This window comes from Lactuca sativa, chromosome 7 (assembly GCF_002870075.4).
Source record: "Lactuca sativa cultivar Salinas chromosome 7, Lsat_Salinas_v11, whole genome shotgun sequence".
In the NCBI taxonomy this organism is placed as follows: Eukaryota; Viridiplantae; Streptophyta; class Magnoliopsida; order Asterales; family Asteraceae; genus Lactuca; species Lactuca sativa.
The window spans coordinates 55,836,980-55,848,386 of record NC_056629.2 but is presented as its reverse complement, the minus strand read 5'-3'; the positions used below and the strand labels follow the sequence as shown (position 1 = coordinate 55,848,386).

Here is an 11,407-nt window from a genome sequence, read left to right as displayed (position 1 = left end):
TAGTGATTAACCCGTTAACAAGACGAGAAGCCGACAGTTGTTTTCATTCATTGTTGAGGAGCAACAATGGAGGACAAAGGAAAAGGAAACCAGAGATAGAATTCCTCCATGTTGATGATGTTGATTGCAATTGAATTTTTAGAGTTTCAATCATTCAATTTCTTACAATCTGTTCAAATCAGAGTAAACTCGTATGATATTTGATATCTGTTTGTGTGTCTGATTTGATTGGTGTTGTATGTCATTATTTTTAAATAGGTTTGAAGAATCCGTTAACCTTAATGAGTTATGTAAATCCTGTAATGGCTCTATTAACAGCTTTGCTATCTCTTATTTTGAATCCTTGGGATGAATTTAGAAGTAGCAGCTATTTTGACACTTCAAGGCATATCATGAGGAGTTGCTTCCTCCTGCTTTTTGGGGGGATGCTTGCCTTTTTTATGGTAATATATTAATATGATATATTTCCTTTATTCTTAAAGAAAAAAATCTAGAACATCTGATCTGTAACGATTTATTAATTTGCAGGTATTAACAGAGTACATCCTTGTTTCAGTAATAAGTGCAGTAACAATGAAAGAGTAACTGTCTCTGCTTCTAACTTAAATCCTTCAGGTAAATTTAAAGAAAGTTGAATTTAATGCTTTTCAATGGAAAGATATTCCGAGCAAAATGTCTAGAGACTACCCTGCAGCTAGCCAAAAGTATGGCCAAAAAGGGGAAAATATGCTCATTTTTGGTTTTTTATAATCATTAGATGACGATAATGGAAGGTTTTTCCTAAAGTCTTTTGTTTTGTTTTTTTAGTTCTTGGAATGTACAGCTGGAATTGGTTCGACTTATTTCTTCTTTCAAACCTCTTATAGCCATTACTAAGGTTACAAACATAATCAGTATGATCATTAAGAGCCCTCTTCTTTCCCCACTGCCTTCTCAGGTCTGATTATAAAAAATGACCATCTTACCCTTCTATCTAGAAAAATAACCATTTTACCTTTTTGAATTCAAATTTCAGAATTTAACCATACCAGAAAGCATGCAACTTGCTGTGGGGAATGTTTTGGGAGCTGTTTTTGATGGTCAAAATGATGAGAATGGGAGTGCTTCTAATGCTCAAATTACCCAAATTACAAAAATGCCCCTGGTTTTGCCTGTTGAGGCATCCATCTTTGCTCTTTTCTTGATTGTCTTGCTCGGTGCCTTCTATGTTGTAAGCATACTTCCTTTAATCTTTTCCTTTTTTTTTTAAATTCTCTCACAGGAAAAAGACCAAAATACCCTTGAAAATTAAATTTACTGAATTGTCATAGGTCCATAGTGTTTGGGTTGCAGCAGAGGCGTATTCGGCTCCTTCAATTGTGCTTACATCTCATTCCCATGATGGACTTCATGTTTTTGATGATTTCAAAGAGGCCTATGCATGGTTAAGCCATAACACAGAAGTAGATGACAAGGTAAGCTTCTATTATTTCAAAATTTAACAAATAATTTATATTAAAAAAAATGGTAAAAATGTAATAAAGAGATTAAATACCCTCAGGTTGCATCTTAGTGGGACTACGGTTACCAAACAACCGCAATGGCAAACCGCACTGTCATTGTTGATAACAACACATGGAACAACACACATATCGCGACAGTTGGCACTGCCATGTCATCACCTGAAAAGGACGCGTGGCAAATTTTCAATTCCTTGGATGTGAAATACGTACTTGTCGTGTTTGGTGGTTAGTTTTCTTAATTTTCTTTCCTTACAAATTCAGGAGAAGGAATTTTCTCTTTGTATGTGTGTGTATACCTGCAGTTGCACATGTAGTTTGTGATCAACTGATTTCTTATAGGAATACAAGATGATGACTTGTCAACTTGTTTAAATATGATATTTCCTCTATGGTGAGTAAGAGTATATTTATACAACTATAAACCAGTAATTGTTAACAGAATCATGGTTTTATCTGTGTAGGATTTCTTGGTGTTATTGATAGAGGATAAGGAATTGGTCGAAAATCCTATGATTGATGCTTGGTTGCTGAAGAATAGAAAAAGTCCCTGGGTTGGGAAGAAAGAAGGGTTACAGGGATGTTGGATCTTTTATTGAACTCACTCCTGATGCATCTGAAGTGGTAAGCCATTGTATCTAGTAGTTTTGGAGGAAACGAGACTCAAACAAAAAGCAAACACACGGAGAGTTGTTGGCAGATAGTAAGCTAGATAATGCAATTGTATATTCTGCTTCTCTTGAGTTCATTTTTTTATAACATTTACTCACTATTGGAATAATTATTTGTATTTGACATATTAGTGAAATGAATTATCTTTGTTATTTATGGTATTTTATTTGTATGACATTAAATTTTATGAAATGGATTATATTTTTTGTATATGATATTTTATTTTATATTGTGAGGCATTAAATGTAAATTTAATTTGAAAATTAGTAAATCTATAAAAAATAATTTTTTTTTAATATTTAAAATTATGATACGCAAACATGCGTGTCATCTTCATTTATGACATGGCCTTTCTTGACAGAGGCATTCTTGATACGCATTGCGTGTCATTAACACGCGCGTCGTAAGGTTACGACACACGAATGCGTGTCGTCTTCCTTTATGACAGGGCCTTCCTTGATACGCATTGCGTGTCATAACCGCGCGTCGTAAATGCGCGTCATAAATGCGCGTCGTCTCTCTTTATGACAGGGCCTTCCTTGACACGCATTTGCGCGTCGTCTGAGCGTTTTACGACGCGCAATGAGCGTCGTAAAAGGCCTTTTTCTTGTAGTGCCTGGAACTCGGCGAGTAGGTTGAAGATAGCCTTCGACTCGGCGAGTCTGTTCTTGGACTCGGCGAGTCTTGTCGAAGAGTCCCAATATTTTCTGGTTGAGTCGAGAATCAGTGAGTCAAGGGATGACTCTGTGAGTTGTGTGCGAGTGGACTCAGAGTTGTTGGACTCGGTGAGTCTCGGGGTGACTCGGCGAGTTAGGTCGCGGATTGAGGGAAGTTCTGAGATTGGGGACTCGGCGAGTCATTGGGTTGACTCGGCGAGTAGAATCAGTCAGGGGTTGGCTTTGACCTTGTCCAAGGGTTGACCAGTTGTCTTCCAGGGGTATTTTGATAATTAAGGGTATTTATTGAGTTGAGTGTTTTGGTGTTCAGTGGAGGAGTTTGTGTCAGAGTTTGGAGCAGCGGGATCTTATCCTTTCAGCCGGCAGTTTCGAGGTGAGTTATCCTCACTATATCAACAGGGTCTACGGCACCAAGGCCGGCCCTTATCGGATTGAGATCCGGGTAGTTGTTGTTATGTTGTTGCTTTGATATGTTTGCATCCTGGTAGCTAGGATGATATATATTAGAGACCTGATTGAGATCGGTATCCTAAGAGATAGGGTGATGCTATGCTAGTGACCGGTTAGGTCGGTATCCTGGTTAGGATGATGATATGTTATGTGATCTGTTTGATCTGCTTGTTGACTGTGAATTTCTATATGATTGTATGTATATGTGCACATGGTTGTTTGGACTGGAGTTGGGTTGAGGCGGGTCCTGCTTTGTGTTGTAGGCCAAGATACCCAGGGCGGACCGGTTGTCCCGTAGGCCCAGCGAGCGGTCCGGATAGGCTGTAGGCCCCAAGAGGGCGGACCAGACGTGCCGAGGCTCGGAGAGTGGACCAGGCCGACTGAAGGCCCAGTGCGGGCGGACCAGTCATACTGTAGACTCAGAGAGTGGACCAGGTGGATTGAAGGCCCGTTGCGGGCGGACCAATCACACTGTAGACTCGAGGTATATGGCTAGACTCGGAGGGTGGACCAGGTGGATTGTTGGCCGGTGCGGCGGACCAGTCCCACAGTAGACCCGAGATGCATGGCTATTCGGTGATCGGATATGTATGGCATGTTATGCGTGTATGGTATATGTGGTTGGTATTTTGGGGGTATCTCACTAAGCTTTCGGGCTTATAGTTGTGGTTTAATGTTTTTCAGGTTCTTCAGGAGACCGTGGCAAGGCGAAGGCGTGATCGTACCGCTCCTCGTCTTTATATTGTGATGAGATTCTAGGAATACTTAAATAAAATTGTATTGAAAACCTTTTTGTAATAACTTTAATGGAATCGGGTTGTTTTCGAAAATTTTAAATTGGTTGAAATTTTTGGTCGTTACAGAAACTCCTTATGATGCCAGTCATGTACCTCTTGAATATCGTCACATTCACTTGGTAGCTGACTCCCATCATCGGGAGTTCCACAAAGCACGAAGCAAGCAGCACTCGGGCGTCGGATAAACACATATAACCCGCCCTAGGTGATAACTCCACTAGCTCTACGCATACCCAAAAGATATCACTGAACTCTGCAACTCTACCCTCGCGGGTATCTGGCTACTCTCTCGGTAGGCTCCACCAATGCTCATCTAGGTATCTCTCCTAGATTACTCCTCTACTAAAATCCCTCTCTACAAGGATTCCCGTTGGATACTCTTACTCAGCACATACTCGAAAGCGCATCATAGATAACAACAACTCCTAGGCTAAGGCATCACAAATCAGGCCACTCTAGTCCTAATATATGAAATACCTAGCCTATCTCTAGCATGAATAATATCTCATAAAACATAAGGTAAGGGTATTTTGGGAAATCACCATTCCGGTTCTGGCTGATTGTACACACTACTCTTTCTCGTTTTCTCTTAGAAACTTTTGCTCGTTTTAGAAAAATCATTTATTTTGAAAATTTTCCTCCATTCCTCAGTTTGAGTCTAGATATACCCGAAGGTGCATCCGAATCCCTCAAACCAAGGCTCTGATACCAACTTGTAACGACATGAAAATTTAAAACAATTTTTTTATTTTTAAAATGCATACTCTTCATAACATCTCGTATGAAAATCTCTTTTATTCAATTACAAAGCACAACTCCATTAATAATCCAGGATCCTCATAACTCTTTCTCTGGTGTGTACAATCAAGTCGGTGCCGTCCCGTGATTCCGAGAGGAAAACCTGAAACACATAACACATAACACGGTAAGCACGAAGCTTAGTGAGTTCCCAAAAATACCACATATAACACATATTAGCCACTCCAGGCTATAACTCTGTGGACCCTCCGTTCCTAACTCTGTGGACCCTCTGGTCCTAACTCTGTGAACCTTCCGGTTTCAACTCTATAAACTCTGGAATATACACGGCATGAATCACATAGAAATGATGCAGTGTATCACAAATTGTAACGTTCATAGATCCAGGCTGGTCAATTTAGAGACGATAAGCATAAAAAAATGACTTTTTGATGGAAGATTATTTAGAAGGATTAATCTTAACTAAGTTGTATTATATGTTACAAGAATTTCGTACATATAAAGAACGCCGAAATCCGAGTTATAACGAAGAAGTTATGACCTGTCGAAGGTTCGCGAAAGAACCGGCACAACACAACGCGATGTAAATAGTGAATTTACGTTAGAGCGATATTTGGCCTTAGAGATCTAAATAAAAGTCGTAGAATACGTTAAACCGAGAGCGTGCATAAAAAGAACGTCTAAATCTGACTTCGGATGAGGAAGTTATGATTTTTCGAAGTTTCAGCATTAGCAGTATGCAGCCCGAAACTCGAGATTGAGGTCGATTGATATTTAGCCAAAACTTTCTAAATGAGAATTGAAGATCTCATCAATAGTATTCCAACGATAAAAAGACAGACGAAAACGGAGTTCAGATGAAGGAATTATGAATTTCGAACGGAGTTTTCCTGTCCCGGCCTACTAAAAATAATATATAAGTAATATATTTATAATATATTATAAATGAAGTCAAAATTAGCCAACGAAGTCTAAATGAGAGTTGTAGAGCATAATCTCACCTTCGCGTCGATATAAAGAACGTCGAAAACGGAGTTCGTATGCGAAAGTTATGAATTTCTGAAGTTCGAGGCGCGAACCCCAAAGTTGTGTCAGAGACCACGACGTGGCAAGCAGTGCCACAACGTGGCATGTCTTCTGACACCTCCGGGAGTCCCCCAGACGCAACTTGCGATGACGCATGCAGTGACGATCAAGCCCACGACGTGGAAAAAGGTGCCACGACGTGGCAAGGGCAGATTTTGCCCTATAAATAGATTTGAATGGCCAGCCGTTTAGGGTTGCTATTTTCTCTCCTCTCTCCCATTTTACATCGATTTGCATGCAAGAAATATCCCTAAGCCCGAAGATCCTGAGAAGAAAAGAGTTTCCGAGCCGAAGCTCTGCCCGCGAGGAGTCCGGTTTTTGTGAAGATCTTCTAGATCTACCGAAGAATACTACTTCTATAAGTCGTAGTGTTGTCTGATCATCTTCTGATCAAGTGCGTGCATAGTCCCTTTCACAAACACGATTTTAATACAAGTATTGTTTGAATGTATTAAGTATATGTTTGGTGTGAGTGTGTGGTCACTTTCTTCTAACACATAGATATGAAGTATCTCTATAAAATACGTGTTATGTGTTATATGTATATTATCTCGTTATTTGGAATGGGTAAGTGTGTGTGGTTGCTTTCTGTTAACACACATATATAGATTATACTCTATAAAATATGTGTTATGTGAATATATACTATTTCTCATGTGATATGAGTGTCGAAAGAATTTGTTATACAGGTTTTATGTTGTATATAAACAAATATATTTTATCTACAAATATGTGGGTAGAACATGGGTAGATAGTGATGTGTGATGAAATAAAAATGTTGAGAGGCCTCGATGTCATTATGATCCAGTCATCTAGCGGAATTTAGATGACGACCACGGACTCTTTCTAGACAGTCCCGTGGAACACCATCAAGCTAATAACCTGTAGGTGTTAATGAACTTGGGTGTTCATTCGATGTATTCCATCCCCCTCATGGTTGCCTTATTTGACTTATATTGCTAAGGAACCCCCGAAGCATGTGTTGTCACCCCGATGAAATATTCTTAGACTAGGTCCCTTGTGTTAGTTGTCTTAGGGATGTAAAGTGAGAATAACGGGAATGGCTAATTGGGTTATTATTGGTTGATGAAATTAAATTAATTATTTATTGTGGGTTGAAAAACCTATATGCTCACCAGGCTCCCAAGCCTGACCCACTTAGTTTTCTTTGTATTACAGGTAGTGGCGCCAGAGCATAAGTTGGATGACTTGTCAAGTTATTTTTGGATTATAGACTTGTTGTTATCTTTAACTGTTGTAAGGTCTATTTTGTAATGTTTATGCTTTTGGTTTGTTTATCGGAACATGACATCCTGAGTTTAGTTATAAAATGAAAATACATTTCTTTAAGAAATGCTTTGGTAAATCCTATTTTATCATATTCCGTTTTGGGAACAAATTCTGCAACCGTTTTCTTTAAACGACCACTCTGATTTATAAAACAAAGCGTAAACAAATCGGTCTTTTCTGGCCGTGAAATTGGGGATGTCACATATCACAATCACATAAATAGCATACAGGATACTCTGTCATATAACTCTAATTACCACTCTAGGTAAAGTATAGTGAGAAGACTCACTTGGCAAGCAGAAAGCAGCTATCCTCACGCTCGAATCTCGAACTCGCCACCGCCTAACACATAAGGCAAATATCTCTAATTAACACTCGAAATCTCAACTCTAATTAACCAACGATTACTCTTTCCATCTCTAATTGGGAAGTGGATAAAAGACCATTTTACCCCTTCTAGGTCTCTATTACTTATGTTGACCAAGACCGCACAGCCAACAGAAGTCAACTCAAGTCAACAGTCCCACTTGGCCCGACTCGGCGAGTACACCTTTGTGACCCGTCGAGTTCACTCACCTTCCCGAAGTCTCTTGAAGATCCAGCTTAACTCGTCGAGCCGACCCCACGACTCGCCGGGCTAGATCGCGATTCAGTCCAGACATGAAACCCTAGCCGACTCGTCGAGTCCGCTCATTGACTCGGCGAGTCCATTCATACTTTTCCTTATCCATACGATTTCAACCAGATCTAACACTCTAATCTATAGATCTATCATTCCAAGGCTTAATACTTACGTAAAGTTTCGATCTTTATGCTAATGCACGGAGTTATAGCTCCAAAACACCAAAACACACTCTTCATGAAGGTTTTTGCTTGACAACCTTCATTTGGGCCACTAAAGCCGAGGCATCTAGCCTCTAAGGACCTCTCAAGGCTCAGATCTGAGGTTTCCCACCTCAGATCATGTCTCACTTAGCTAAAAGATAAAAAGGAGGGGAGTTAAGCCTTAAAACTCCTAAGATCTAGAGGTCTAATCACAATTAGATGAAAAGGATGCAAGATCATACCTTCCACAGCAGCTCCATGAGAAGATAAGCTAGATCCACATCCTCTATCTCGTTCCTTGCTTGATTCATGCACCTTTCCTTCCACATAACTCACTAAATCACTTGATTTCATCATAAGAACTCACCCTAAGCTCCCATGGTGATTTAGGATTTCTCACAGAGGATATGAGGCGCACCCAAGGTCATAAGTTCCTTTAAATATGCTCCAAACCCGAATCTTAGGGTTTTTCTCGGATCAGTATCTACTCGGCGAGTCCCTCTTCTAACTCGTCGAGTCCACTCATTAAATCCCCCGAAAGGTCCCGACTCGACTCGGCGAGTTGGACCCTCAACTCGTCGAGTCCCCCCCTTGAAACCCAAGATTAGCCTTTACAATAATATCCCTGAAATCTGGATGTTACGGTTTATCCTCAAAAACCATACCTTTGACTCCTTCACTTCACCAACTAATCCATTCTGGAAAATGGGTGTTACAGAGAACTTGGTTTGTTTTGAACATTTGTTTCATTTTTAAACTTGAAATATTTAGGGAACCTACTTAGCATATAACATCTCTTAATTCCATGTTTTTTAAGATGGTAGTGTTTGAAAACCAAATTTGAACTATTTCCATTTCTTTTTTTTTTTTTGATTTGGCCCTTTTTCAACAACGGTTGAAGTATAACTATTATCATTTCCTGAAAAATAATTTCCATTTAGAGACTTTTTTTTTAAGATAATAGAGAAATGTGTTTTGCAATAATATTTCAGGCTTCTTTAGGCTATAATACCATATTAAGTAATAGAAAACCTAAGATATGAACTAATGATTCTTCAGTAAGCAAATTACAAATAAGTAAACAAATTTAAAGTCTAATTGAGCAAATCTCACAAATATAACATCTTTAACAATGAAAAACTAATAAGGTAAGCTAATAGAGAAAGATGGGTATCAAGACAGAGAATGATTCGCGGATCAAAAAAGAACTCTCATATGAAGGTATGCTCTCTAAATTTATGGTTCCATATGATGCAGACGGTAAAGGGAATATCTAAGTCATCACTTTGTCTAAATAGTCCAATATTTACCTTTGTACCCTTCATGTTTTAACTCTTACATCTTTAGTTGTCGGCAATGCTCATATACACTTCAAGTCCAAGCTATTACTTTGTTTAGATATCCCAATATATACATTTGAACTACCCTTTTAGATTAAAATCCCTTCACCCAGACACAATTTTAAATATCTCAAAACATGTATTACAAGTGTAAGGTGAGATTTATGAGGACTATTTATAACGTGACTCATAATTTGAAGTGCAAAGGATATACTAGGCATTGAGAACTATGTTTAATATGAATCAAATCATATGGGTATCATGAGTGACACTGATAGTGTCCCACCCTAAATGAATGTACAAATAGGATACCAAAAAAGTTTCAAACCAATAAGTTTATCAAGTTAGTAAAACACTTTCCAAAAGAAGTTTCATGTCACGCACAAATAATAATAAAAGTATAACTCATTGTACATAAGGTATATTATATAATCAACACAACACAAAATAATATAAGGACAAGTACCCCCGGTAAACTCGCCTCAAATCTTCAAAAAGTCCTTATACACTTTGTTTCCATCTTATAGTAGTTGATGTGCTTATTGGTCACCTAATGATAAAAATAAGAGATTTAAATACCCCATATTAGTCCATTACGTAATTAATTAAGTTCTTAATCTTGAATGTGAAATTATATTGTTCTAAGCTCATCCTTATGCCTCTAAAATAATAAACGACGCCTGAATTAGACTTCGGATGCAAAAGTTATGACATTCTCGAGTTTTGTCTCAGAATATTACACAAGCGTGTAAATTAAATGTTGACAATTACACGACCATGGAACCCTTCTGCCCATTCAAAACATGTCTTTGTCCAATTAAGGTCTTCAACCTTGGTGCTTTTGGCCTAAACACCATATTTATCTTCCCAAATGATTCCAAAGTCTCAAATGAGATCTAGTAACTTGTATTATAGACCTACTTAGCTACTTAATTTCTCATCAATGTTACTCAGGTAATGTGTTAAAGTCCATCGTTTTGTCAAAAACCTTATCTAGAGATGTCATTTGTCAACTTCCACTTATGACTATATTTACATCTATGCTCATGTTAACTTCATCTATTTGATTCCATAAGTTAATTTAAAACTAATTACATTCCATTTCTAAAGATTAGTAAGTAACCCAATCATGATTCTCTATTTGGAATCACTCATTATAATGCCCTTAATCACAAATTCACTATGGATCTAATGAATTCACTTTCAATTATTTGAGATCTATAATATAACCAAATTATACCGTTACTTTTGTTTCATACATCAAACTCTAAATGTTAATCTTAATTATAGTTTTTATGAACTTTAGATGTTCATAACTTCTAAATCAACCGTATGAATGAAGAATTTGGGGGGGGGGGGGGGGGGGGGTGTCTAGAATCATGATCTCATACTTAGATAGATCTAGGAAAAATAATTATTGCGCTATTAGTCATGATATTTGGATTTAACCCTAAAGCACAAACCTAAACTTGAAATTGAAGATAAAATAAGAGGATGTTTTACCTTGTAATGCATTTATGATGCTAGAGTTGATTTTCTTTTTCAATTGCACTTGAAATCCACTTCAAACGTCTAGATCAAGAAAAAATCATCATTGGCTCTTCTTCCACAACTTCATAATTCATTTGAGGTTGAAATGATGAGGAATAGAGAGTTTTCTCATCTTTTTAAGTTCCACTTCCTATTTTGGCTACTAAATTTTATATCTTCTCACTTTCACCACCATTTTCAAATATATCTAATTAGGAGTTCCCTAATTTTCATATCCTCTTTCATCATTGGTACACTATTAATTGGAAAATTCAATGTAATGTTTTTTCTAGTTATTTTCCCATATAACACCCTAGATTGTTATTAATTTATTATTTTATGCATTTTATTATTTAATAAATTATATATTTATTTATATTTAAAATATTAAAATTTTACACAAAACTTTTAGCCCTAAATACAGGATGTTACATCCATGGACAGAATAAACAAGAAAGGGGAAAATGAGCTTGCTTGATGCA

The 11,407-nt window shown here is 37.7% G+C and overlaps 1 protein-coding gene and 1 long non-coding RNA gene across 2 annotated transcripts; both read left to right on the top strand.

Annotated features, from left to right (window-relative positions):
• The first annotated feature begins 352 nt into the window (after window positions 1–352).
• LOC128127254 (dolichyl-diphosphooligosaccharide--protein glycosyltransferase subunit STT3A-like) lies at window positions 353–1,481 on the top strand. Its single transcript, XM_052765697.1, has 4 exons — window positions 353–443; window positions 529–937; window positions 1,016–1,210; window positions 1,311–1,481. The coding sequence occupies exons 2-4, from the start codon at window positions 896–898 to the stop codon at window positions 1,479–1,481; spliced, it is 408 nt and encodes a 135-aa protein (XP_052621657.1). The 5' UTR covers window positions 353–443; window positions 529–895.
• A 33-nt stretch (window positions 1,482–1,514) lies between these two features.
• LOC128127101 (uncharacterized) lies at window positions 1,515–2,332 on the top strand. The gene is made up of 3 exons (XR_008225152.1): window positions 1,515–1,727; window positions 1,842–1,893; window positions 1,964–2,332. It is a non-coding gene; the product is annotated as an uncharacterized LOC128127101 (long non-coding RNA).
• Window positions 2,333–11,407: the final 9,075 nt, after the last annotated feature.